At 46.1% G+C, this 27,924-nt stretch overlaps 1 protein-coding gene across 4 annotated transcripts; it reads left to right on the top strand.

The window, feature by feature from the left end:
* On the top strand, positions 1-27,570 carry GSS (glutathione synthetase). Of its 4 annotated transcripts, none has more exons than XM_090286294.1 (13): positions 1-185; positions 2,667-2,801; positions 6,536-6,681; positions 10,874-10,949; positions 11,261-11,400; positions 12,146-12,262; positions 17,516-17,596; positions 17,695-17,772; positions 19,403-19,469; positions 23,710-23,904; positions 24,405-24,486; positions 25,907-26,096; positions 27,032-27,570. In XM_090286294.1, the coding sequence occupies exons 2-13, from the start codon at positions 2,673-2,675 to the stop codon at positions 27,153-27,155; spliced, it is 1,425 nt and encodes a 474-aa protein (XP_090142420.1). In that variant the 5' UTR covers positions 1-185; positions 2,667-2,672; the 3' UTR covers positions 27,156-27,570. The 4 variants fall into 4 exon arrangements, with proteins under 4 accessions (XP_090142420.1, XP_090142419.1, XP_090142418.1 ...); XM_090286292.1 differs by lacking the exon at positions 1-185 and adding an exon at positions 267-427; XM_090286295.1 differs by lacking the exon at positions 1-185 and adding an exon at positions 553-587.
* The last annotated feature ends 354 nt before the right edge of the window (positions 27,571-27,924 follow it).

Below are 27,924 nucleotides of genomic sequence, written 5' to 3'. Positions count from 1 at the left end.
CACACGGACTGCCCCTTCCCGGCCGCCGTCCAGCTCCACGAGCACCGGTCTCCTCCCCCGCCTTGCTTTTTAGGCCCCGCGGGCAGTCCACGCAAGCGCATTGGATCGCGTGGAGACCCCGCCCCTTGGACCTCGGGTAACGGCGCGAGTGGTCTGAGTACGGTGCACGGCGGGACCGAGAGCAAGTAGGTTGGGGGAGTGGCAACGGCGGCCGGCAAGGGTCACGCTTCCTATGGGGGAAGGTTGTGAGGGAGGGGAGGGGACTGGCCAGCGATGCGTACCCTGGAGGCCCAGACATCTTGTAGATCAAACTCAATGGCAGGAACGGGAAAACTGGTGTCGAGTGAGGGGGTTGGGCTGGAGCTTGTTCATCATATGTTTCCCAGATCTTCTGACTTCAGATGGGGCCGCTGGGAACCTGGTGCCGGTGAGACTAGGGCCCGACTCTAAAAAAAAAAAGGTGGGTGCGATTAGGACCAAACTTTGTCCGGGGTGGAAGCCAGCAAGCCCGTGAGGTGGGGCAGGCCTGGGCAGGAGACCGTGTTGTTAATCCCGGGCTTCACACCGGCGCTGGCCCAGCCCTCGGGGTAAGGTCCAAACCGGGTTTCCGTGTGGGCGATGTAAGGCTTTTGGTGATCTGGACCCAATCTGTCATTCATTCATCATTCTTTCATTTAACACTCATTTGAATACAGTATTAGGTGCTGGAGGTAGAGAAGTGATCAAGTCAGGCACAGTGCAGGGGAACGTAATGGGCTGTAGAAGCCCTGGGTGGAGAAGAGCAAGGACGGATTCTCAAAGTCAGGAACCTGGTTGGGAGTGGTGGGGAGTTCCAAAGACACAGCACGTGTCAATCCCTGTAAGGAGGAGAGAGGCTGGTGTATGCCGGTCACTGAAGATGTCTCACTCCGAATCTATTTAGTGCACAGGGTGTCCAGTGCTAGGCTCCTAACAGTCCAGATGGAGAGAAATCAAGGAATTCAAAGAACTATATATTTAGATAGACTCCCCAGGATTTGAGGAGAATGGGGCATAGAAGTATATACAATGCTTGGCTGCGCGGGTGGGGTTCATCAGAGAAGGAGCAGGTTTATGGGGAGATAACAAATTCTACCCCGGTTCTGTGAAGACTCCCAGTAAGCAGTTGGGTACTCTTGTTTGAAGGTCAGCGAAGCACTGCTGTAAAGGGCCAGATTTGAGTGGCATGAGCAAAACAAATAAAGCCACAAGAATGGTTGAGACTATAGAAGGAGAAAAACAAAGGATCCAGTTGGCACTTTTCATAGTAATTCTTTTTATGTCTTATCTTTCTCTGTGTCTTCATTACCTACTCAAGGGCCTGGCATTAGGTGCCAGTCAGTGTTTGCCAGCTAAACAAAAGCCCAACAGTAGTCAGTTGGAATCCCAGAGTTGTGGAGAGATGAGGGCTAATGGAAGATTCCATTGCTCTAATGTTTAAGGCTCTGCCACTAGGCTGCTGTGTGACCTCTCACAAGTCTCCCACCTATAGAGTGGGTACAGCCAAAAAAAGAAGCTCCCATGTATAGAGCTCCAAATGCTGCTAAAGAATTGCACACAAGTGTTTCTCATTTAATCCACACCACAACCTTATTTATAAAGGAAGTAATATTATGAACTCAAACTCAGGTCTGACTAACCTCAAAGCTTTTGTTCTTTACTGTGACCGCCCATATCTCTCTCTCTCCCAACAGGACCCTCTTGAAATCACATGCTTATTCTTTCAAAGCATTGTGCTGAGGCTGGCAGACTTTCATAATTGGTCTAGCACTGTCCTGTCATGGGGACCGGGGGATGGAGCTGAATGTGACAGAGGTTGCTTGTCATTTTTTAGCTCTCTTTCTGGGGATCACTGAACTGGACAGCCATATTCTGTCCCTAACATCAAATGACAATAGGGCAGAACAAAATTAATGAGTGGTGTTTCCAGATTTTTATTCGGATCTTAACCCCTGCTGCAAAATGAATGAATCCACCTTATCTGCATTTCATAGTATTTCACAAAGGGCTCCTTCACACCTCCCCACCCCCACGTAATTTATTTGAGATCTGCATCATGGGTTGTTGGGGCTAGAAGGGAAATTGTAATTTATTGCAGTGATTCCCATCCCAGGAAAACTTGTTAAAAGTACAGAGTTTCAGCCTTTTCCTCCAATCAGACTTTTTGAATAAGAATCTCTGAGTGCGGCGCAGGAATCTGTATTCTCTCCCAAGCCACCCCCTACCCCCCACCCTCAAATATTCAGCCAGGTTTAGAAACCACCGGTCTACCCTCTCCCTTGTTTCACATGTAGAGAATCTGCAGCTTGGGAGGGGAAGGAATGTACCTCAATCACATGCAACATTAGTGCCTCTTTCTGCAATGAAAAGCATTGAGCTGGGAGTCCAGAGACCAGGGTTCACGTGCAGGTTTTACCAGTGATTAACTTGGGCAAGTCATTTTACCTCTCTGAACGTCTGCTTCCTTACTGTGAATAATGCCGTCATTCTAGGAATCAAAAGAGAAGGTGACAATGGAATTGCTTTGTTAAGCTTTCTGTTTTGTGATAAGAGCTGCCAGTCAGTGTTGTTTCCCCTGTACCACACTGCTGTCTCAATGGTTGCTGGCCACCAGCTATCTGTCACCAAGCCCTCTCCTTCTGTTGCAGGTTGGGATGGCTAACAGCTGGGGGAGCCTCTTGCAGGATGAGCAGCAGCTGGAGGAGCTGGCACGGCAGGCTGTGGACCGGGCCCTGGCTGAGGGAGTGTTGCTGAGGACCTCACAGCAGCCCAGCTCCTCTGATGTAAGCCCCCAGCCCCTCCCATAGCACTGATAACACTGCTCGGGGTCCTTCTGCCCATTATCTGGCCCCTGCCCGGTTGGAATCAGCTCCTTGGAGTCAAAGATCACATTTTTGTTCTATTTTATTTTTTAATAATTAATATTGATCTCTTGAAGTATGTAAAGTAAAAAGTACATGCTAGAGTATTCAAATTTAAGTCTGGGATTTGAAGTGTGACTTAGGCAAGTTACTTAGCTCCCTCAGCTACAGTTTCTCCAAATATTAAAAAAGGATAATATTGGGACCTACCCCATCAAGTTAGTAAGAGAATTAGGAGATAATTAATGTGAAGCACTTTGCCCAGTGAGTTACTATTTTTAAGAAACCCCTAATCATACTACCTTCTCTGTAACTGGTAATACATCCTTCCAGGTCTTTCTCTATGTATTTATATACATATATATGTATATAAAGAAATATGTAATTGTTTAAAAAAACAAGTTGGGTCATACATATTATTCTGTGATGTGTTTTTGTTTGTTTTTCATTTAACAGTCTGTCTTAGAACTCTTTTCAACTTCCTCCATTAGGATCAGCTTCATTCTGATGTATAGTATTCCAGGTGTGGATGAATCACAGTTTAACTTTCTTCTACTGATGGTTATTTAGGTGATTTCCAATGTTTTATGACTACAAATAGCCCTACAGGGAACATCCCTGTATGTGCCTGCTTGGGCACCTGTATGAGTGTTTCTCTGCAGTTGATACCTAAAGATATTATAGAGCTGCTGAGTCCAAACCATGTCTTTAAAAAAAAAAGAAAATCCCATCCTTTAAAATAAAACAAACAAAAAACCCTTTTTATTTTGTGACTAGGTAAGACATTTTTCACGCCTCAAAATTTAAAGTGTATTGAGTTTACACTTCAACCCTCCCTCCCACGTACTTTAGCTACACAGTTCTCCTGCCCTGAAGGTAACCTGTGTTTTATACGCATAAATAAAACATTTTTATTTTTTTCAGATAGCTTATTCATAAAGAGAAAATATGTACATATTCCTTTTTCCCACTTTTTACACAAAGCAGAATACTAGACAAGCTCTTCTGTGCTTTACTTTTTTTTTTTAACTTAACATTATTCTTATGACTATCCAGATTAGTAGCTAAGGAGCTGCCACCATCTTTTTTTTCCAAGACACTCTTTTGTCTCTGTGTGCCCCGAACCAAGTTAGGGGCCTGGTGGAGAGTCCAGACTTAATGTGCTTGCTGAGGCCCAAGGGAAGGAAAATGGCTCTCGCCAAAGGCAGGCAGATACTGTGGAAGTATGCGTATGGCTTGAGGGATATCATTGCTTGGTTTGTGAACCTGAGATTTTGTGAACTGCTTGTCTGAACCCAGGATGAAGCATTTTCTCTTCCAAGATTTTATTTCTTCTATTAATCAACAGATATTGTGTGAAGGTCCAGCAATATCTGGTCTTCCTGAAGTTAATGAAACCTAGAAATGGCGCAGTCCTCAATTTTCCAATCCAGAGAAAAAAGACACTCTTCCTGTCATTTTTCACTTTGGAATCAGTAACTCACTTAGTCCTCACTGCAACAGAGATGAGGAAACCAGGGCCCAGAGAGTAACTTTAAATGGTGGTGTAATTGGCAGAGCCAGAATTCAAACTCAAAGAGTTTGTCCTGAGTCCATTCTCTGAATTTCCATGTGTTACTGTCCCTCCCAGGGTACTAGACAGGACTCGTGGAGGAAGGAGCAATTCATTAGCTCCTTGAACTAGATCTTAAAAGACAAATGGAAGATTATTTTCAAAAATCATTTCTATAGTGTGTTAAAAGACAAATGGGAGAAAGGAACAGCAAAGCAGAGGCCTCAAAGCAGGGAAAGGCAAAAAATGTTTAAGAGAATTCAGCTCACTGCAGGGCACATAAGTGGACAGAGTGGGAAAGAAGGCAGGCCAAAGTCAGACAGCCATGAGGCTCTGGATACTGGGTGGAAGAAGAGTCTGAACTTTGCTCTGTAGATCAGGGCCACAAACTAGTCATGTGCAGACTGAATAGTTGGCTCCTGCAGTGTTTAGGGAGTTAATTCATTTTTTAAAAAATACACTTGAACAGGGTACAAAATCCAAAAGGCTATTCAGTATAGAATGTCTCCTTCCTCCAGCTACTATTTCCCTCCGCAGAAGTAAGCATTGTTTACAGGTTGTTGTTTTTTATTTTTTTAACCGGAATGTCTTTTAAAAAGTCAGAGCCAACATTTCTTTAAATCATGGGGAAAAAAAAAAGATCTAGATACCCAGCTTGTCTTGAAAAATTAAATCAGCTGTTAACCCTGGCTCACTTTTCTGCATGCCAGCAATTGGCTAGAGCAGAGTTCCAACTGCCCCCTTAACATAGGATGGGAGTTCTTCCTATCACCCTCTATTTCCCTGTCTCTGAAGCAGTGTTAACTGTTATGCATGTGCTATAGTTCCTATAGTGGAAAAATAACTCTGTGTCTGTTTTTCTATCAAAAGTACAAAAACTGTGTTTCAGCCTTTAGCCTATGGCCAGCAGAGAATAGCGTTATGCTGTTGATCCCAAATTCAAGTAGGGAATAACAAGTCCTAGCAGAAAAGACCTAACAGAAAAACTTGTTGGGAGTTTTTCAGGCCAAGTGGGATTTGTTGCAAGAGGCAGAGTTGTGAGGTTTAAAGCCAAGGAAACGCAACTGTGGTCATCACACGAGCACTCGGAATTAGGTCACCCCTTATGTAATCTTCAGTCATTCATACCTGTACAAGCCTCTAGCTGAAAGAACCTTACTCTCACAAGTACACTGCCTCGTTTTTGTCTTAAAACAGATGCTGAGGAGGGTAATTGGGGAATTATCTACCAAAATTTTAAATGGATTTACCCTATTACCTGACATTTCTACTTTTAGAAACTTATTTTCTCACACACAAAATACCTAGAATGTATATTCTAGGCTATTCATTGAAGCATTGATTGTAATGATGGAAAAAAGGAAACCACCTAACTGTTCATAATAAAAGGCTATATTCAATGAATTATGATATATCCAAAGCATAGAATACTATACAGCCATTAAAAAGAATGAAAGTGCTCTATTTGGATATATATGAAAATGTCTCTGAAGTATTTATAAAGCAAAGGACAGAACAATGTATGTATCATATGCTTTGGTGTGTGTAAAAAAATGAGAAAATGTGTATGTGTACATATGCATTAGTCTAAAAGGATATGTGAGACACTAGTATACCTTTTGCCTCTGGAAAGGAGAATTGGGTCATTGGAGCCAGGGTGGGAGTGAGACATACTGTCACTATGCAGCCTTCTGTTTCTTTCGAATTTTGTGTCATGTGTTTGTATTATCTATTCAAAATAATATTTTTAAAATAAATATTTAAATGCCAAGTTCTAACACCATAAACTCATACTACCATAATGGCAAACTGATATTAACTCAGAGGTTACATTCAGGAATGTTTCATAAATAAGTTACCAGGTCATGTTATCACCTCTTACCCAAATTCTAGTTCATTTGTTGTTAGGAATCTCAGATTGTATGTGGGTTTCCTGGCTCTGCCAAAGTTCAAAGAATTGAGAATGCAGCTGAACTCTGGGCCTGGCAATCTGTGTCACCATCTCCAACCCTGGGGGTGGGGGGGACACTTTCCATGGGGTCACATGTACAGGAAGACAAACCCATTCACAGGTGTTCTACCCGTGCCCACTCTCCTCCATCAGGTGGTGAGCTATGCCCCATTCACGCTCTTCCCCTCACTGGTCCCCAGTGCCCTGCTGGAGCAGGCCTATGCTGTGCAGATGGACTTCAACCTGCTGGTGGATGCTGTCAGCCAGAATGCTGCCTTTTTGGAGCAAACTCTGTCCAGGTGCTAGGTGCTGGGATGTTGGCTGGGGGCTGGGAATTGCGAGAACCAAGGGACTGTAAGACTGGGGACCCGTGAGGTGTTGCTCTGGGATCTCACTTGGTGGACTGGTGTACAAGTACCCCCCAGAGAAACTAAAAATAGTAGAATAGAAGTTAGGAGAGCTGGCTTCTAATCCTGGACCCACCTCTTATGTAAAAATATGGCCTTAAACCATATTTTTATCTGGGCCTCAATTGCTTCATCTGTAGAGTGGGGAGGTTGGCCTAAATCTAAGGTCCCTTCCAACAGTGACATTCTGTGATTCTCTGATCCGTGACTCCCTTCTTTGAAGACTGAAATTTCCATTTGGAATTAGAGAAGGTCATCATGGTTTTAGAGAAAACAGAGGGCAAGTGAGGTTATTGGGTTTAAAGTCACATTTCCCACTTCTTCTCCTAACCAGTGACCCTTTCTTGTTCTTCAAGGCCTCTCCTCTCTGGGTGGAATAGGGTAAGACTGGGCAACGAGGATACAGAACACCTGAAATGACTTACCCCTTCCACCACTTTGTCTCTTTTCCCTTGATCTTTTTTTCCCTTTCAGGCCCTTGGGCAAGGGAAATTACTTTAGAACTACAGTCTTTATTTTAGAGTAATATATATATAAATATGTATTTGTGTATGCAACGCACGAGGAATGTATGAGGGTATCAAGAAGGCAACAGGCCCAATCCCCTCCAAGATCGCCCCCCTTAAGTCCAAGACAGGTGAGGTCATCACTGACCAGGAACAGCAAATGCGGCGGTGGACCGAGCACTACCTCGAGCTGTACGCAACGAGGAACACCGTAACAGACACTGCTCTTAACGCCATCCCAGACCTACCAGTCATGGAGGAGCTAGACACCCCACCTACTGCGGCAGAGCTCGGCAAAGCCATCGACCGCCTCGCTTGCGGGAAAGCACCAGGAAGCGACGGAATCCCTCCAGAAATCCTAAAGAGCGGGAAACCAGTCCTGCTACAGCCACTCCACCATCTACTCTGTCTCTGCTGGAAGGAGGGTTACATCCCCCAGGATATGAGAGACACCAACATTATCACCATGTACAAGAACAAAGGAGACCGCAGCGACTGCAACAACTACCGGGGCATCTCTCTCCTCAGCGTCGTCGGCAAAGTATTCGCCCAGGTCGCTCTTGCCCGCCTGCAGACCCTTGCTTCCCGCATCTACCCAGAGTCCCAGTGTGGCTTCAGAGCTGGCCGATCAACAGTGGACATGATCTTCTCCCTACGCCAGCTGCAGGAGAAGTGTCACGAGCAGCATAAACCACTCTACCTCGCCTTATCGACCTCACGAAGGCATTTGATCTGGTCAGTCGAAGCGGACTCTTCAGCTTGCTACGGAAGATTGGCTGTCCACCACATCTGCTTGCTGTGGTCACGTCCTTTCACGACAACATGCACAGCACGGTGTCCTACAACGGCGCAACCTCTGAGGCCTTCCCAGTCAGCAGTGGAGTAAAGCAGGGCTGCGTCCTCGCGCCTACGCTGTTCGGAATCTTCTTCTCCATGCTCCTCCAATACGCCTTTAAGGACTGCAGCGAGGGTGTCTTCATTCACACCAGATCCGATGGCAAGCTCTACAACCTGGCCCGTCTACGAGCCAAGACCAAAGTCAAAGAGGTGCTCATCCGTGAGATGCTCTTCGCCAACGACGCAGCCTTGACATCACACTCCGAAGAGGGACTCCAGCAGTCACTTGCCTTTCCCACGCATGCAAGGAGTTCGGACTAGCCATCAGCCTGACGAAGACGAACGTTATGGCTCAAGGCACGGGGACTCCCCCATGCATCACCATCGACGGATACACCCTGGAGGTTGTCAACAATTTCACTTACCTCGGGTCCACCATCTCGAGCTCTCTGTCAGTCGACTTGGAGGTCAATCGGAGAATCGCCAGGGCAGCCAAAGTTATGGCCAAACTGAACCGGCGAGCGTGGAACAATTCCAGCCTCACTGAGAAAACCAGACTGCGCATCTACCAAGCCTGCGTACTCAGCACTCTCCTCTATGGCAGCGAGACGTGGACCACCTACGCAAGGCACGAAAGGAAACTCAACAGCTTCCACATGAGGTGCCTGCGACGCGTCCTGCATGTCGCCTGGCAGGATAAGGTCCCCAACACTGAGGTGCTGAAGCGAGCCAACATGAGCAGTTTGCATGCAGTTCTTAGTGAGAGACGCCTCAGGTGGCTCGGCCATGTCAAAAGAATGGATGCAGGCCTTATTCCCAAAGACCTCCTCTATGGCGAGCTAGCAGAAGGCCAGAGGATGACAGGGCGCCCAAAACTGCGGTTCAAAGACATCTGCAAAAGGGACATGACACAATGCTCCATCAATCTCAACACATGGGAAGTTCAAGCAGACGACCGCCTAGCCTGGAGGCTCGCGGTCAGGCAAGGTACGTCACGCGCAGAGGCTGCGCGCAACGAGGAGGCGGTCCAGAAAAGATCGAGGCGGAAGCAGCGTCAACAGCAGCAACAACAGCCATCTGCCTTCACCTGTAACAAGTGCGGCAGGGATTGTCACTCCCGAGTCGGACTGCACAGCCATTCTCGGCGGTGCGGATAGACTCTCAAGAAGCTACGCCATCGTCTCTCGAGACGGACGGCTGCCGACAACGACGACGACGACGGAGCCATATATATGTAATTGCATGCCTGATTGATTTTTCAAAAGAAAAAACTTATTATTAGAGACAAAATCTTTTTAAAATGTGTACATTGGTGTGAGGGTGAATATGGTAAGAAGTTTGGAAATCACTGACTGGAAGCTAAAAATACAATGAGTCATGAATGTTCAAACCCTACCACCACTCTCTTCCTTGGCATGCGCCTGGCTTTTGTACCTCTGGTTCTGGATTGTGGGAAATATGAACAGTCTGTCTTATGACCTTCACCCTAAAGAAGCAATGAGGTGGGAGACTTTCCCTGCAGCCTGTCTCTGCAACCCCTGTTCCCTTCAGCTCTAAAATACACACAAACCCTAGCTTGAAGGGAGAAGAGCCCCAGGCTCCCTAGTCTGGGGTTGAAGGAAAGCACCTCTACGGAAGTGGGAAAATGTGTCTCAGCTTTATTGGAGGCTGAAGTCCAGCTGGGGACCCTACTCTTCACCAAAGGCTGGGAAGCCCTATGAGAGAGCCGGCTGCAGAGCAGATGTACTTCAGGGCAGGCCTGAGCTGCTCGGGTTCAGTGGGGTCCCCGTAACAAGACGAGCCTGTGAGTCGGGCCTGGGCAGGCACACAGAGACTGTCCCGAATCATAAGAGACAACAAGTGTGGCAATAGTTCCCTGTGGGTGCCTCTTCCTGGAGCGGCAGAAAACCATACTGGGTGGGCTCCTCCCATATGCCACAGCAGCGCACTGGGCCGTGTGATGAGCCAGCACAGGCATGGTCTCTACCCTCATGCAGTTTACAGTCCAGTAGAAGAGAGAATGCTAATCATCACACAAATGAAATGGAAAGTTGCAACTGAGTCAGTCCTGTAACGAGAGGTCCACCGTGCTATGAAATCACATAGCAGAGAGACCAGACAGGGAAGGCTTTCCTGAGGAAATCACATCATGTAAGGACTGGTTGAAGGAAAAAATAGGATACTTAACTTGAGTCAGAAAACTTCTGTTGGGGCACAGGGTGTAACTGCTGTCTTCTAATCTCTGAGGGCTGCTATGGAAGAGGAAGAGAAGACCTGTTATGGGAGGTCCCAGAGTGTAGGGGAAACTACAGAGTTCATGTTAAGTCAGTCAGAATGCTTACAACCATCAGTTACTTAAGTATAGAATGGTTATATCATGTCATTTTAGAGTTCTTGGGACCAGGCCCTATGTTCAATTCTGTACATGAAATATTTTATTTACTCTTTACCACAACTGTGTGATATAAGTGTAATTGTTTTCCTCTTCATTTTACATTTGGACAATCTGAGATACAGAGAGGTAAAACGATTCTCTAGGATTGCCTACTTGTAAGTGGTAGAGCTGGGATTTCAACCCAGGTCACCTGGTTCTAGAGCCGGGTTCTAAACCACTGTTCTCTAGCAGGTGTTCAGGTTTGGATCAGTAGAACCCAGAGAGGATTGAGCAGTCAGTGGACAGGGGTGGATTCCTTGACCTTTAAGGTTCCATGTAACCTAGAAAATGTTGTTTCCTCCGCCAGCACCATCAAAAGGGATGCCTTTACTGCTCGTCTCTTTGACATCCACAAGCGAGTCCTGAAAGAGGGCATTGCCCAGGTAACCATTCCCTACTCCACTCCAGCCTGGGATCTGCCCCTCCCCCTGCCTTTCTTTTCTTTTTTCTTTTTCTTTTTAAACCAGAAGAATTTAGCCCAGGTCCTGAACTCATGGGAGTCCACCTCTCACTGGTTCCCACTGGGTCTGTAACTCACTGGCCAATCCTGGGATGACCATAACAATGTTTGGGAGTGTTAGCCAGAGCCTCTAATCTCTCTCTACATAGTGTTCATGGTACCTGTCTGCTCCGTGGCTAGGCCCTCAGAGTCAGACCACGGGCAGATGTCCTCAGCCTTTAGTTTTCCCCACAGCCTGTGTTCCTGGGCCTGAATCGCTCAGACTACATGTTCCAGCACAATACAGATGGCTCCCCAGCCTTGAAACAGATTGAAATCAACACCATCTCTGCCAGCTTTGGGGGCCTGGCCTCTCGGACCCCAGCTGTGCACAGGTAGGTCCCTGGGGCATCCCTGGTCACACCAGTGGGTAATGAATGGCCTGATGAGCCTATAGTCGGGGGGACAGGGATATCTCCACCTCTGAGTATGCCTTCCAGAACCTGGGTTATGTGTCGGTTCTCCCGCCAACACCCCCCCACCCCCCAACCCAGTAGTACAGTTTCCACTTGCAATTAGGTCTTGATATTTCAGGTAGAAAAGGGACTCACAGTTCATCTAGTCCTATCCCCTTATTGTACAAGTTAGTATTCCAGACAGCGGGAACAGAATCTGAGAGGGTCTTGAGGTGAGAAAGAGTACATTTGTTTGACGGTCTGAAAGGAGGTCAGAATCCAAGGCAGGGAGGGATGCAGAGGCTTCCCATCTGAGGGTTGGACCCTAATAGCATCTGCTTCGAGCCAGCAGTTATGCTCCAGGTTGCTGTCATTCTAGGTGGTCTACAGCAGGATTCCAGGCAGTGCCTGGAGCTCAAGGAAAAGGGTTTTGGCACATTGGGAGGCTGGTGTGGAGTGGAAACACAGGGTCTCAGGCCTCCTCCGTGCATATATACCAGGGGCCAGGGTGAAGGCAGCCCAGCATATTGCAGCCTAAGGTGTCCTACAGGAATATGATGGTAAGATGCTATTTAATGCTTAGCTGATTCTCAAAGCGATGTTCCTGTAAGTGCCTGTGAGTTATAGACAGAGGGGGTCTTTCAGGTCCATGCCAATTCCTAAACAGACGTTTCTCCTCCGACAGGCATGTTCTCAATGTCCTGGGTAAGACCAAAGAAGCTGCCAAGATCCTCTCCAATAATCCCAGCAAGGGACTGGCCCTGGGGATTGCCAAAGCCTGGGAGCTCTACGGCTCAGCCAAGTAAGGGGGCATAGGGGCGGGGGAGAGTGGCGGAAGGATCCTGCTTTAAATGCAGCATTCATGGGCACACCAACTTTGCCTGACATCATTAGGGAATGATCAAATTGTTCCAGGAATAGAGAAGCTTAACACTTTTAAGGGCCAAAATAATTTTAATGGAGATTCGGGCTTCCTTCTTAAATAAAAGATACTGACTGTAATTTAATCTTTTCATGAAGGCTCAAGGTCATCATTTTGACTGTCGGTGATTGCATCTTGATGTAATGCAGAGGCTGCGAGGCTGTTTGCCTGTGCTAATGGCCCTGACTTTCAGGCTCTAAGCTCTCATTCTTTTACTTCATAGTTTTTCTCTCTGTCTCCCTGTTATCAGTGTGCTTGAATTTGGAATCCTCCACTCCTTGCCCTATACCTCCTTTCTGATTTGCTGTGGTTCATTCGGAAAAGCAAATGTCTAACGAATGTGAGGGCTTCTTTGATGACTAAATGCATAAGCTTTGATGCAGGGATTTTAGTGTCTGTTTTAACTGCTTAGAGGCAGTTTTTGCTTCCTTCCTATTTCTCAACCATGTTCCAAATGTGTGAAGATGCTGGGTAAGTGACTTCTGGATAAGTGAGGGGCCACCGCAGTGACAGTGATGGCAGTGTTAATGAGCTCTCACTAGTGCCATACTGTGTGCCAGCGCTTTGCATATGAGATCTCACTGAATCCTGAATCCTCATATCAAACACTCTGAGGGAGGTACTCTTCCTCTCCCCCACTTTGCAGATGAAGAAAGTGAGGTTCAGAGAAGTTAAGTAAACTGTTCAAAGTCAAGTGGTGAGTTGGTGGTAGTCCAGAGTCCATCTCCCTCCAGAACCTGCATTCATAATCACTTTATTGTCTCCAAGAGAGCCTCTCTGGGCTTGCTAAGCCTCACTAAGACCCAAGAAACCTCAGACTGGGAGCATTTAGAAGTCATCGGGTGAATATTTTGTCAAGCAGAACTCTTGGCTAGGTTGTATTTTAAGAGTGTGAAGCCAGGAGGTGGATCAGCTGGGGAACTGATGATGGACCAGTGCTGCAGAGGGTTTCTCCCACCAGGTGGTAAATAACATGGAGAGAGGAGACATGTGCCCAAAATTAGGCGCTGGTGGGTGGGAGCTATGGGGCATCTGAGCTGAGACAGTGATCTCCCATTTTGAAAATCGAATAGGTACTTCCGCTGACCCAGCTCATGACCTTAACTAAGTCTTTTCTTTTTTCTAAGTGTCAGTTTCTTCATTTGTGAAATGAGTGTAATGATAATACTGTACTTAAAAGGGGGGTAGTGAGAATTAAATGAAATCATTGATTTGAAAAATTTAAATAACTCAAGTATCCATATGTGAGACTTTTTAATATCAATAATAATAACTACCTTTTAAGGACTATTAGTTTTATTTTACAGAAGAGCAAACTGAGGGCTTCTCAGAGGTTGAATAACTTGCCCAAAGTCACACAGCTGGTAATTTTAGAATTCATGTCTATGTGCTTCTAAAGCCTGTGTTCTTTCTACTACATTTTTCTGCCTCCAAGGCAAATGGTCCCATAGTATAGATTGTAAAACTGAGGCTCAAGCGTTTGTAGAGCAGATGCATTTTCATCAGTTATCTCATACTTTGTAAGAATTTTTTAGAAGGAAGCCTGGAAAATTATGATTTCAATTTATACATTTATTCAAACTCTTTCAAAATATAGTATCTGTGATTGGAAGGGGTAGAGATAAAAAAGGGGGATTCACTTCCGGCCAAGATGGAGGCTTAGACGGACACGCTCAGTCTCCCTCTACAACTAGAGAGGAATACAACTACTTCAAAACAAAAGATAACTAGAAATTCCAGAAAATAAAACTACACGGGAGCCCAACATATGAAATTATAAACCAGTGGCGCCCTTTGGGCAGGTAGGAAGAGCGAAAGGGGGCGGTGCTGTTTGCGGTCGCACCAGGGACAGCGTCAGGGAGAGCAATCTCAGCTACAGTCTAACCCCGGCAGCTTGCGATGCCAATGCTGGGAAAAGCAGCCACCACATCGCCCCGAACAGTGAGGCCCAGAGGGCAGGAGGACTGATCCCGGTCTCCTAGCAGAATAACTGCGGGAATCCATCTTGGACCCCCACCCCCACACAAAGCACCACACCGCTGCGAAATAGGTTGTGGATCGCCACTGGTCACTGGGCAGTGACGACAAAGCACCACGGTGCGGCGAGAAAGGTTGCAGATCGCCGCTGGTCGCTGGGTTGTGACGACAAAGGGCCACAGCGCGGCAAAAAAGGTTGCGGATCGCCGCCGGTCGCTGGGTTGTGACGAGTACACAGGCACTGCCCCCTATAGCGGGCCCAAGAAAACAAAACACATCTGTCAAAATGAGGCAGACAACTATAGAAATCCCGGTGGCGCAGCTCACCAGGCAACAGATGAAGAACCTGACAGATGAACAAATAAGAAACCTGTCAGAAGCTCAGTTCAGGGCCATTGTTATCAGGTGGCTTACAGAATTAACAAAAAATCTGGAAAAAGATGAGAAAGAATTGAAAAACACTCATACTGAAAGGAACAAAACCACATACGAGACAGATGGTGAGGAAATAAAATCCAGAGTTCAAATCAACAAACCAGAACATAGAGAAGGAACAAACAGTCAACCAGTGCAGAGCGAGGAAACGGGAAGCAAGGAAAATGATGAGAGGATCAGAAACCTCTGGGACAGCTATAAGAGATCGAATATACGGATTATCGGATTGCCAGAGGGCGAAGAAGAACTAGAAATTGAAAAATTAAGTGAAAATATAATAAAGCAGAACTTCCCAAACTTGGGGAAGGAAATAGACTTACAGGTCCAGGAAGCACAGAGAGTTCCAAAACAACTGGACCCAGGGAGAACCGCTCCAAGACACATTATAATCAAAATGTCAAAAGTTAAAGATAAAGAGAGAATCTTAAAAACAGCAAGAGAGAAAAAAAGAATCATGTACAAAGGGATCCCAATTAGACTATCAGCTGACTTCTCAAGGGAGACCCTGCAGGCAAGAAGGGACTGGCAAGAAATATTCAAAGTAATGAAAATCCAAAACCTACAACCACGAATACTTTATCCAGCGAAGCTGTCATTCAGAATAGAAGGGCAGAGAAAGTGTTTCCAGGACAAAATAAAACTGAAAGAGTTCATTAGATCCAAACCACTGTTATATGAGATGTTAAAGGGACTGGTTTAGAAAAAGAAGGATCAAAACTATGAACACTAAAATGAAAACTGCATCATAAGAAACAACAACAGAAGCTAGGGAATTGAAACAAAGGCAAACTAAATAGGCAATGAGAGTGGAAAAAGAACTATAGGTATGGGGAGCATATTGGGGGGAGGTCAGAAGGGAAGGGGAAGGGGGAGAGGGAGGGAGATGGTATAGGAATTAAGAAACATCGTAGGTGGGAATGGAATAGACAGAGAGAGGTCGAGAAGAACTATATGCACAACCAATGGACATGGACTAAAAGGGGGGGACAAGGGGAGGGAGGGGTGCCACTGGGTGGAGGGGAGCAGAGGGAAGGGAAATTGGAACAAATGTAACACTGTAATCAATAAAACACATTTAAAAAAATGGGGGGATTCTTGGTATAAAAGTTTGGGAACAATGATCTATTTTAAAACCCTTATTTTATACATGGGGAAATCAGGGCTCAAGGACTTGCTGAAGGACAAGTGATACCACAGGTCACTGACAGAACCAAGACTGCAACTCCCGAGTCCTCACTCCCAGCCAGCATGTTACGGCCACTTCACCTCCTTAGCTGACAACTTTCCTAGTCGTAATCCTGACCGACTGCTCAGAACTGAAGGCAGGAGGAGGATCATATGTTTTCTGAGTCTGGCTCCGATTATTTATCAGGGAGCAGGCTGACTTCATTAACCAGGCTTGTAGTTCCACTTTAACCTATAATCTCCAACCTCCCTACTCTTCCTCTTCTTAGAGGTGGGCCAGCCTGGGCCCAGGTGCCACCTTCCCACCTATGAGCAGGGTAGATCGGGCTGCAAAGTGAAAAGCAAGGCCATTAGCCCTTGGGAGTCTCCCAGAGCAAGATGGCTTGTGGGAGCACCATTTCTAGCTTGTCCCTCAGATACTGAGCTGAGCCAAGACTCAGCTTAATGTCAGGCAGGCCAGGAGAGGCTGCATACTAGGACCTGTATTTCAGCTAAGCGGAAAGGAGTCAGGCAGAGGGAGGGAAAAGCGGAGACAAATAGACAAGAAGCCAGGTACAGGAGGTCAGGAATCCACACTTAGAAACCTAAGCCAAAGCCTGGCCATCCAAGGGTCTCAGCAAGAAGCCATGAGCACAGAGCAGTACAGCTATAGCAAAAACGGAGTTCAGTGCTGCTGAGCGTTGGCTCTAAGAGAGAGTCCTGTTGGGGGCTGGACCTGCCTTTGACAACCGAAAGCACCTTGTTTGGTAGCCAAGCAGGCAGTTCTCGGCATTAGCTTTTCCCTGAGTCCTTAAGTTCCTGCTTCATTAAGAAACATGTGAATAAGCAGAGAGTAAGAGACCAAGTAAACCACAGTGATCCCATTAATACTGTGGGATCAAAGGTGGCCCTGTGTATGTCACAAAAATGTTGGGAGGCCCCAGGAGGAAATAATGCCTTATTTATAGTTGGCACTGTAGAGTTTCTATAGGATGCCATGCTATTCTAATGTTTCATGCAAGAATCAAAAACTCTTTAATTATATGCTTTATAGTCTAGTAATAGGGTCATTAGTCCCAACCCATAGCATTGCTCTATACAAAATATTCTTTAGTACTCTCACCTGCTTGTCCTTCCAGAAAGATTTTAGAATCATATTCTAAGAAAAAAATCCTCTTAGGTTTTTGAAATAGTTTTTTGTTGTTGTTGTTATTCTATTACAGTTGTCCCAATTTTTTCCCCTTTGCCCTCCTCTGCCCAGCCCACCCCCCTTGAGATGATTTTAAATCTGAATTTTAATTTGCACAGAAAGCTGACATCATTGCAATATTTCATCTGCCTACTAGAGAAGAGGCAGAGACATCTTTATTTTTCCAAGCTTCCTATTTTCAGAAAATAATGTGCTGTAGCCTCAGGTGTCTATGCCCGTGGCAGTCATAAGTTAAGATAATATCTACTTTTTCAGGGAAGCTGTGTCCTTTCTCACTCCTGAAGGGGGTGGGATGGAGGGAATATAAGCTTTATAGCTACCTTGGGCCACCTGTGCTCTTTCCCTAGAGCTCTGGTGCTACTGATTGCTCAGGAGAAGGAAAGGAACATATTTGACCAGCGTGCCATAGAGAATGAGCTCCTGGCCAGGTAAGTTAAGAGGAGAGACCTCCATATGTGGCCCCAGGATTGGGGAGAGCCACTCAGAACAGCATCCACTCCCTATGACCCTTGCCCATCTTCCCCAGGAACATCCATGTTATCCGGCGAAGGTTTGAAGATGTCTCTGAAAAGGGATCTTTGGACCAAGACCGAAAGCTGTTTGTGTAAGTGTTCAGGGAACGTTCTGCCAAGGATCCAGTAGAGGGCTGGTTTTGGAAACGCATCCTTTTACCCACTGTCCCCAAAGGATCCTTTCTTCTGGGAGATGTGATTGCTTACTTCCTTTTCTCTGAATTTTAGGAGTGAGGTCTGAAATACCCCATAATTTCAGGACATTTTGGAGAAGGCTAGCCAAGTTCTGCTTCTAAAGGGCTGTATCAGAGCTAATGACATTCTAGATAAGGGCCTTCTTAAAATAACCTTGGTTTTCATATGCCCTTGTGCTCCCAGAAGTTTCTTGTCCCTCTTGGTGGCAGGCCTGAGCAGTTGGGCTGGGCAATCAGGGAGGAAGAGGAGTAGTGGCTTATTCTGTGATTGATCTGGGACCTGCTTTTTGAGACCAGGCAAGACCTTAAGGGGCCTGGATTTGTGCTCTAAGCCAGGCCCTGCACTTGTCTCCAGGGGCCACCACCAAGTGACTTTAGTACTACATTTTTGGATAGTATTGCTTATAGCACACACATTTAGACCTGGAATGTTCTGATTCTTAAAATTAAGAACCTCCATGAAATTTTACAATACCATTTACTATTTTCAAAATGTACTTTTCTCATAACAAAACAAAGTCATTAATTTACTTTCCAGATAAACCAGAAAATATTAAATAAATCAAAGAAAAGGGGAAACAGTTCAAAAGACAGTTTGTGTCTTTTTTATAATTAATTAATTAATTTTCATCCTCACTCGAGGACATGCTTATTAATTTTAGAGTGAGGGGAAGGGAGGTACCGAGATAGAAATATCCAGACACTAACCCAGTCATATTCCCCTGCCAGGAATCAAACCTGCAACCCCTTGGTTTACAGGACATTGCTCCAAACAACTGAGCCACACTGGGTGCCAGTCTGTGTCTTAACTAGACTCATAATTTTGCATCTCCCCATCATCACTCCTGCCATTAAAAAAAAGAATTTTAGTCTGCCCTGGCCAGTGTGGGTCAGTTGGTTAGAGTGTCATCTCGTGCATTGAAAGGCCATGGGCTTAATTCCCTGTCAGGGCACATACCTAGGTTGCAGGTTTGGTCTCTGGTCAGGGCAAGTATGGAAGAGAACTGATCAATGTTTCTCTCTCACACCTATGTCTCTCTCTCTGTCTGTCTCGCTCTCTCTCTCTTTCCCTCTCTCTAAAATCAATAAATATATCTTGGGAGAGTCAGGAATCAAACTGGTGACCCTTCACTTTGCAGACAACACCCACCAACTGGGCCACACTGGTCAGGGCACAAGTGAATTTTTCTAAGCATGGCAATATGATTCTGCCACTCAGTAATTTTGAGCCTAATTTTAAAAATTTACCTAATTTGGTTCTAGTTGCCTTCTTGTTTCTCTCTGGCCTTCCTAGAATGACTGTAGATCTGGAATATTCTAAAGCATTCCTTACTGAACACCTGTATGTTTTTAGTGGAAGCAGTGGTGTGCAGGTATCTACTCACTGGTTCCAATGAACCCCTGTCCAGGCTGCCCCTTTGGACTTTAGAAGTAGCCAAACTCATTTTGATGCACCCTAAAATAGATCGAACCACTGAACACATCAGTTATAATTTAACAGAGCAGCTTCCTCCATCCTGTGTTCTAGGGACGGCCAGGAAATTGCTGTGGTTTACTTCCGGGATGGCTACATGCCGAGTCAGTACAATCTACAGGTTGGTATTTTCTGTTCAACTATTCTTTGCCTACTATCGTTCCTCAGAGACCCAACTCAGGTGTCACAACAATCTGGGTTTTTTCCTGAGCTCTGGATTCCGTACCTCCTCAGGGAACGTGCTACCGGGACCTCCTATCCTGTAAACTTTTTGCTCCCTCTCACTCTGCAAACACGCTGCCTTCTAGAATCTGAATCCTCAGGAATCCACAGTGCTTTAAGCATTCACACTGTTTTTGGGGATATGCTGGTAATGGTTAACAATCATCTTTCTGGAGGGAAAGCCCAATTTCTAACGTTTGCTGAATTCTATGGTGTAAATACTCCCCATTATGGCCAATTTCAAGCTATCCAATTTAATATCTCTTAACACAGAGTTGGGAAAAGATGGATATAATCAGCTCTCACTAGCTGATGCAAACCTGTTCTACCATACCACTATTTCCTTCCTGCCAACTTTTACTACTCTTATCTGCATTAGAAAGTATTTAATCATCTGCCCATTCTTGTTAATGACAGTAATGACATCACCTTATCTTGTTATCCCTACTACATAGCTTCAAAATTATTTTGACCTCCATTATTTTATTTATTCCTTACAACCACTCTGTGAGACATATAATTATTCCCATTACACACATGGAGAACCTAAGGTTTGGAGAGATGCAAGGGCTTGTTGAGGTCCCACAGGGAGTTCCCAGGCTTTGTGACTCTCAGGCCAGTGGCATTCCCAGTATAGCATTCCCCCTGCCCCTAATCTACAGCATGGAGAGGCTAAAAAGCCTTGCTTTCAATTGGGAGAAGGTAAAGGAGGAAATAAGTTAGGAAATACCATTAGGGGTATTTGTCTCTGCCTCTGTGTGCCCATGCGTAAATTCCTGACCCTTTCTGGGCTCAGTTTCTGTAAGCTGAGGGAACTACACTAGATAATTGAGGAAGCTCCTTCTAGATCTATTGTTCTTTGAATATAGGATTCTCCCAAAGGTCCAGCTGTATAGGAAGCAGCTCTTCAAAAGATCTGTTCTTCTAGAAAGTGGTTAGCAGTGGTGGGAACTCTCTGACTAGAGAAGAGAGACATTGTCTATTTGGAAAATGGATCCACATTCCAGGACAGGAGGTTTGGGGGAAGGACCCAAATAAAACTTTAAAAAGAAGCGGAGCTAGTGAGGAAGGAAATTAGTGCATAAGGAGAATATTTTTAGAGAACCGAGAAGCTCAGACCAGGTGTAGAACATGGAGGTAAGTCTGCAAGGCTTAGTGAATTGCTAAGTTGACCCTGAGCAGCCCCCTGCTCATCTCTGAGTTTTGCTTTTTCCGCTTCTAACGTAAGGGTACTTCTCTGGGATTATTTCTGATGCTCTGGGTACCTGTAACTCTGCCTGGGATACCGGCCTAGTAGGTGCCTGGGGTTATTGGTGAAGGCCAGCCAAAGGTACTGCAGGAGGATGGTTATATCAAAGGAAGGACGGCATGGGTAAGCGTCAGGGTAGGATTGGGGGGCAGGGCCATAACCCTTGATCCTGCTGTGGGCAGTTTGATGTGGTCTGGAATCAAGGACACATTGTCTCCCTAGTGCCTAAGAATGGGGACTAGAGTGGGGAGGCATGACCCTCTGCTGTTCTCTGCCTCTCACACCCTAAACTCCTGGCACACCAGACCTTTCATTCTGTGATTACCCACCTGTAGGCCTTTGCTTATATTACTCTGTTAACCTGAGTACAGCAGGTCCTCGAATAACATCTTTTCATTATAATGTTGATAAGAAAAAAAAAATTGATTCCCAGCTGGTGGCACTGTCTCTGGAGTTTGCACGTTCTCCCCATACCTGCATGGGTTTTCTCCTGGTACTCTGGTTTCCTCCTACATCCCAAAGATGTGCACATTAGGTGAGCTGGCATGTCTAAATTGTCCCAGTGCGACTGAGTGTGGGGTGTATATGAGTGTGCCTTGTGATGGAAGGGTGCCCTGTTAAGGATTGATTCCAGCCTGGCACCCTGAGCTGCTCCTGCACCCACAACCCTGAACTGGACTAAGTGGGTTGAAAAGTCATGATCTTACTTGTTTTTATTAATCTTTCTTAAATGTACGTATAGCTCACATTTATTTCCATGTTTAATATTAGAAGTGTTTGGGTCTTTATATAGAAGTTTGATGATGTTTTGGGGACCAGAAAAATGCCATAGGAACTTAACTCTTGTTTATATCAATTAGCCTATGCTAAAGTTGGTTTCGTTGTACATCGTTTTGCTTTGTTGTGGTTTCCAAGGACCTGTCAACGATGTAAAGTGAAGACTTCCTGTACTTCTTACCTGTTGAGTCTCGCCTCTCTGACTCTACTTGTCACTCAGGTTTCACATTATTAAACAACAATAACAAATATTTATTAAGAACCTACAAAGTGCCAGGCACTGCGTTAGACACTGGGGATACAACAGGAAACAAGGAAAGACAAAAGTGTCTGGTCCTTGTGGAGCTCACAGTCTGATCAGGCAGATGAACATCAAAAAGGAAACAAAAATAGAAAAAAATGTTTTCTAGTTGGGGAAAAGTCTCTGAATGAAACAACAGGGTGAAAATATAGAAAATTATGGAGAAACCCATATTAAATAGGGTGATTTGAGAAGATGACTTTGAGGCAAGACTTAAGGATGAGAAGGATCCAACCATCCTCTGGAAAAGTCAAAAGGAAGAGAATTCCAGGCAGAGGGAAAGGCAGCAAATGCAAAGGCCCTTAGGCGGGAATGCTGTTTGTGTGTTTGAGGACTGACAGGACTGTGTGGCTAGAATGTGGGAGTGGGGCAGAGTGCTGGCATAGAATGAGGCTGAGAAGGAGAGAGTTTGGATTTTATTTGGAGCACAGTGGGAAACCTCTTCATCAAATTTTCTGCACCATTAGACCTTTTGTCATTTTCCCTTTTAACACATTGCTGACTGGCAATTTTGTACAAAATCTATCCCATATCACCGGCTATTTTTTCATAATTGAATATGAAAATGAAACAACCTAAATAAAATTCAGTATACTTTATACATAAGGTATTGAAATGAAACTTTGTACATATCTTCTGTATAACTATTAATAATTTTTTGGTATGATAAACTGTATAGCATTCACCTACGTGCCATGGTACACAACAGGTTTTGCAAATATATCTAGTTTTGCTGCCCTTTTCATTTTTGTTGTTTTGGTGGCCTAATATCAAATTCATAACTATCTTCTGACAGACTATCATCTTCCACATCACTGCTATATACTTCAAAGACACTCAGGCAATTAGAAAAGTGTCTGCATATAATTCATTGAAAAATTCTTCACCATCGCAATGCGCCATATTTGAAATTTTTGCAATACTAAAATTGTGATAAAACCTGGAATATCTAGAAAAATTGTCGTCGTCGTCGGCAGCCGTCCGTCTCGAGAGACGATGGTGTAGCTTCTTAAGAGTCTATCTGCACTGCCGAGAATGGCTGTGCAGTTCGACTCGGGAGTGACATGGTATCTGTCTCCTCTCGTGTTGAATCGACATCTTGCGATGACGCTGGAGTGTCCTCTCCAGTGAAGCTGAAGCTACAGAGCCTGGGCAGGGTGATATGGAGGGTCTGCTGTTGCCCATGCAGCAGACCCACCCTCTCTTCGCAGCTGAAGGGTCCAAGGGAAAGACGGAGTCAATACAGCTTGGCTTCAGGTGCGCCGCAGGAGTTGCCGGTGTTGACTACAACGTCAAACCGCCTTAGGGACTCCGGCTCCGGATTTTCTGTCGGGGTTTACTCCCTTAGCCTTTCCCCTGAAGAGGTATGCCGCAAGGCAGCGGAGGTTTTTTGGAGTCAGAGTTTTCCTTCTCTGATCTAGAAAAATAATTTTTATAATAAAGTAAACACAAACATGATTATGAAAACTTTTACAAAATCCTATATTACTCTCAGTTTTAAGAATTGTATAAGCTAATCCAAGTACAAACATGAATTAACTCGTTATCAGTCAACAACACTTGGGCTTGAAAACACGAGTTTTTTTGTGACTGGTCAACAATGTGTTCATTATAGTCATGTATCATTGAGCTAGACTGTGAGCTCCCTGAAGGCAAGAATCCTGCAGATTGGGAGGGGCCCACCTGCCTCACAAGGATGTTGCAATGACCCTGGGAGACAATGAGAGTAAGGATAGAAAGCATGATACCTGGCCCCTGCTGGACAGCTGATGTGATTGATATAAAGTAAAATTCCCCCGTTCCTCTCTGCAGAACTGGGAAGCCCGCCTCCTGCTGGAGAGGTCACGTGCTGTCAAGTGCCCGGATATTGCCACCCAGCTGGCTGGAACTAAGAAGGTGCAGCAGGAGCTGAGCAGAGCAGGCGTGCTGGAGGTGTTGCTCCCTGGCCAGCCTGAGGCTGTGGCCCGTCTCCGTGCCACTTTCGCTGGCCTCTACTCACTGGACATGGTGTGTGGGCAGCCTGTTTCTCCCACTGCAGGCCTCCTAGGTGGCAGGAACCCAGAGCCCAATGTGTTGGGGAGGCTGGGGCTGGTACTGGGCTGGACTTGGGTCAGTGATACTCGGTGAGAACCTCTAGAGTCCTGGGCTGGAGGGCTGGAATCCATTGTCAACTCTCAGCAAACGCGGAGATGGGGATGATAAGAGGGAGAGGCTGAGGCAGACAGCAAGAGTTAGGAGTATCTGTATCTCCTTTCCAGGGCTTCTGCTGCAGACCCCTGAATTGTTGCCAGAGAAAACTTGTTCTCTTGTACTTGCTGCTGCAGGGGTCTTCTGTGGCGCAGGGTGGGGTGGGGTCCACACCATAGAGTAAGTAGCACCCAGTGTAAAGGGGCTTAGTGCTCTTCTCCCAGCTGCTCTTCCTCTGCTGCTGCTCTGCACAACCAGCAGGACCTCAGCTCCTGCTCTTTGTCTGAAACTGCCAGTGATAGTTTTTTGCCTCGTGCAAGGGTGAAGAAGGAGACCAGGCCATTGCTGAGGCCCTCGCTGCTCCTAGCCGGTTTGTGCTAAAGCCCCAGAGAGAAGGTGGAGGTAGGTGGATCCCCCTTTGCAGGGCTGCTCAGTGAAAAAGGGCTGGCTGACTGTCTCCAATGCTGACCGGCATTTGCTATGGGCACAGACCTAGGCTCTGAGAGATAAAAGAGAACTGACACAGGCCATCGCCTTGGACAGTGTCCCAGGAGATTCTGTGATCCAGTGCTGCAGAGCACAGGGAATCTGATTACCCAGCATTTGAGGGTTTGGACAAGTTTAGTCTGTGGTGCCTGTGGGTGGATTGCGGGGAAGTTCGATGGGGACATTCAAGACTTTGGATGTCTTCCTACCTAGTTTGAACTTCCTGAGAGCAGGGATCATTTCTGCCTCACAGACCTGAGAGGAAATGGTTTTTTATCTTGGTTCTCAGGGATAGGTAGGAGTTTCGCAGGTGGAAAAGGGGGAAGAGCATACCATACAAAAGGAGCAACCTTAAACAAAAGCACTGGCACATGAAAGTGTGGTATCTTTGGAGATTAATGAATTACTAGTGAGGCTGGAGTACAACGTGGGAAATGGGAGGAGGCAGGGATTTGGTCAGGAAAAGACGGTTTGGGACCTGATTATAAAGGATGTTGAATATACATAGGAAATTGGATTTTATCCTAAGGGTAGTGGGAAGTCATTAGAGAGTTTTAAGGAGGGAAGAGACACACGACTGATTCAGGATCCCTGTTTCAGCCATGGTAGAGCATGTCTTGGAGTGAGGGGAAACATTAGTAGCAGAAAGACCATCAAGGAGGCTGGTGTAGTCGTCCAGGAGAGCAATGTGAGGCCTGGGCTAGGACTGTGATGGCGTGGAGTACAGACTGAAGAGATGTGTTTGAGCGGGTGAGGTAATGGAAAGGGAGGAGTTAAATATGACTCAGGGATGCCTTTTGCCTGATTGGGAGTAGGAAGGTCTAAGATGGGCAGGTTCAGGCAGAAGTAATGAATTCTGTTTGGACATGTTGAGTTTGTTTTGGGGACCCATGGGATATCAATGTGATGTCTGGAGCAGGGAGCTAGAATTAAAGATTAGGGAGCTAACAAGTTATAAGATCTAGATAGAGATTTGGAAAAGATCTTTCTGAAAAAATGTGTGTACATGGAGGAGAGAACAAGGGTGGATGCCCATTTCCTTGGGAATCCTGACATTTAAGAGGAGCAGGAGCCAGTCAGAGAGGCTGAGAAGTAACAGCCATAGACAGGTAGGAGGAGAACCAGGGCAGGATGGTGTGGTGGAAGGTGGGTTCACTTTTGAGTCAGGATCTTGCGCTAAGGTAACATTCCCTCCTCGGGGGCCAGGCCTGCTGTGGCTTCACTGAGCTGGTGTCAAAAACTGAGGGTGCTGACTTGCCCGCATGGTGCAAAAGTGGGAGCATGGGGTGGAGAAGGTGGGCACAAGACCCAGGGTGACTGGCCAGTGGAATTGCAGGTAACAACCTATACGGGGAGGAGATGGTGCAGGTCCTGGAGCGGCTCAAAGACAGTGAGGAGAGAGCCTCCTACATCCTTATGGAGAAGATTGAGCCTGAGCCTTTTGGGAATTGCCTACTACGGCCTGGAAGCTCTGCCCGAGTGGCCCAGTGCATCTCAGAGCTGGGCATCTTCGGGGTCTATGTCAGGTGAGCGGGTTGGGAGGGGCTCTTCCTTGCCAGAGGGCCAGCCAGGAAAGCCTGGAGGGAAGCACTGGACGGGGAGCAGCTCTGCCAATCCCCTAGGTGCATTTCCTTATCTAGTAAATCAGCCAAGGACCCAAGACCTGCCCACCTCACAGGGCTATCAAAAGAAGCCCAGATGAGAACTGTTTTGCAACTATAAAGGAAATTTCAAGTATCAAAATGAATGAGAAAACCCCTGGACTAGAAGGAACCTCAGAGAAGAAGAGGGTTTGGGTTCAGTTCCCAGGCTACTGGGCATTCTGGGGAAAGGTGGGAAGGGCCAGATAGAAGATATGTAGTGACTTTAAAAATCCGAGTGGCCCCCTGGGTTTGGATTTGAACACTAAAGAATCAGGACGAGAGGAAGACTTGGGAATTCATAAGGAACAGTTCCTTGTCCCTCATTCCACTTCCTTCAAACTACTCAGGGCAAGGTAGGAATACCAGATCCTACCATGCACCCCACCAGAGCCTGCCCTCTCTATAATCCCTCTAACCTCATGCAGCATCTCTGCCTGCCTCTCACAACATCCCAAACCCTCCTCACCACCTTAGCCGTCTTGAGAGAAGTAGAGAAGGAAATTTATAGCTATAGAACATGAAATGTGAGCCTAGCATCATGCTACACTGTGTTTTTCCTGCTTTATTTAATCCTCGTGACCATCTTGCAAAGTGAGAGGTATTACCCCTATTTAAAGGGGAAGAAACTGGTATTTAGAAAGGCTGAGTTACGTGCTCAAAAACAGAGCTAGTAATTTCCAAGCTAGGATGCAAACCCCAACTGATTCTAAAATCTTCATACTTTCTTGAGTGTAGTCAGCTGGGACCAGGGAAGGTCCTGGGTTTGGGGGCTGAGTCCAAGTAACAGAGTTTTGTGTCTTCTGTTGCCATTTCTATAGGCAGGGAAAGACACTTGTGATGAACAAGCATGTGGGACATCTGCTTCGAACCAAAGCCATCGAACATGCAGATGGTGGTGTGGCAGCGGGAGTGGCAGTCCTGGACAACCCATATCCTCTGTGAGGGCACAGCCAGGCCTGCCCGGACTTCGCTCAAGAGATCTTCTATCCCTCATACTTGTCATTCCTCCTGAGGTGCTTTTCTCCCCTGACCTTGGGAGGGCTGGTCTCTTCTAGACACTCCCAGGGTCTTCATGGAAGGGTGAACACTGGGTACCTCCCATTTGAGGACAGAAAAGCTGTTTCCCTTAGGTGAGATCTAGAAGCCCCTAAGTCCTCAGGGTATGGGTACAGCTGAAAGGAAGCTGATCAGAGGTAAGAGCCCATAACCCTGTCACCGTCCTGTCAGCCCCTCATCAGCCTTTTCAGCAGGTCCCTGTCTGACTTGGGATAGGACTTAGGGTTAGAAGGAGTGGGATGGAAGGGCACAGCCTTTCTTTACCTCTGCCTTAAATAAAACTACATTTCTGATTCTGTGATTCCTTGGCTTGTGCAATTAGGGGAAGGAGGAGCTTTAATCTGGGTCAGCCCACTTAAGGTGGATTGGAGCAGGAGAAGTGACTTGACTCTAACCAGTCTCCCTAGCTCCAGACCCTGTGAATAGGCTCCTGAAGTTGCAATCCTTAGTGACTCTCTAATGCTCTCAAGAGATCATAAGGAGGAGAGATGGCCCCTAGCAGGAGCTGGAGGGAGGGCAACTATGATGGGACATCACAGTTGTGAACTGGCTTCAGTTGCTTTCCTGCTTAGCTCAGTAGCTTGTCAAAGGGCCTATGAGTGTAGCCCTGCCTAGTTTTCCCAAACCAAAAGTTTTGGAAGGAGGATATTGGGGT

The sequence above is a fragment of the Furipterus horrens genome, unplaced genomic scaffold (genome assembly GCF_987537825.1).
Source record: "Furipterus horrens unplaced genomic scaffold, mFurHor1.1.pri manual_scaffold_8, whole genome shotgun sequence".
Lineage (NCBI taxonomy): Eukaryota > Metazoa > Chordata > Mammalia > Chiroptera > Furipteridae > Furipterus > Furipterus horrens.
Note: the sequence above shows the minus strand (reverse complement) of the source record. Positions and strands in the feature narration are given on the sequence as shown.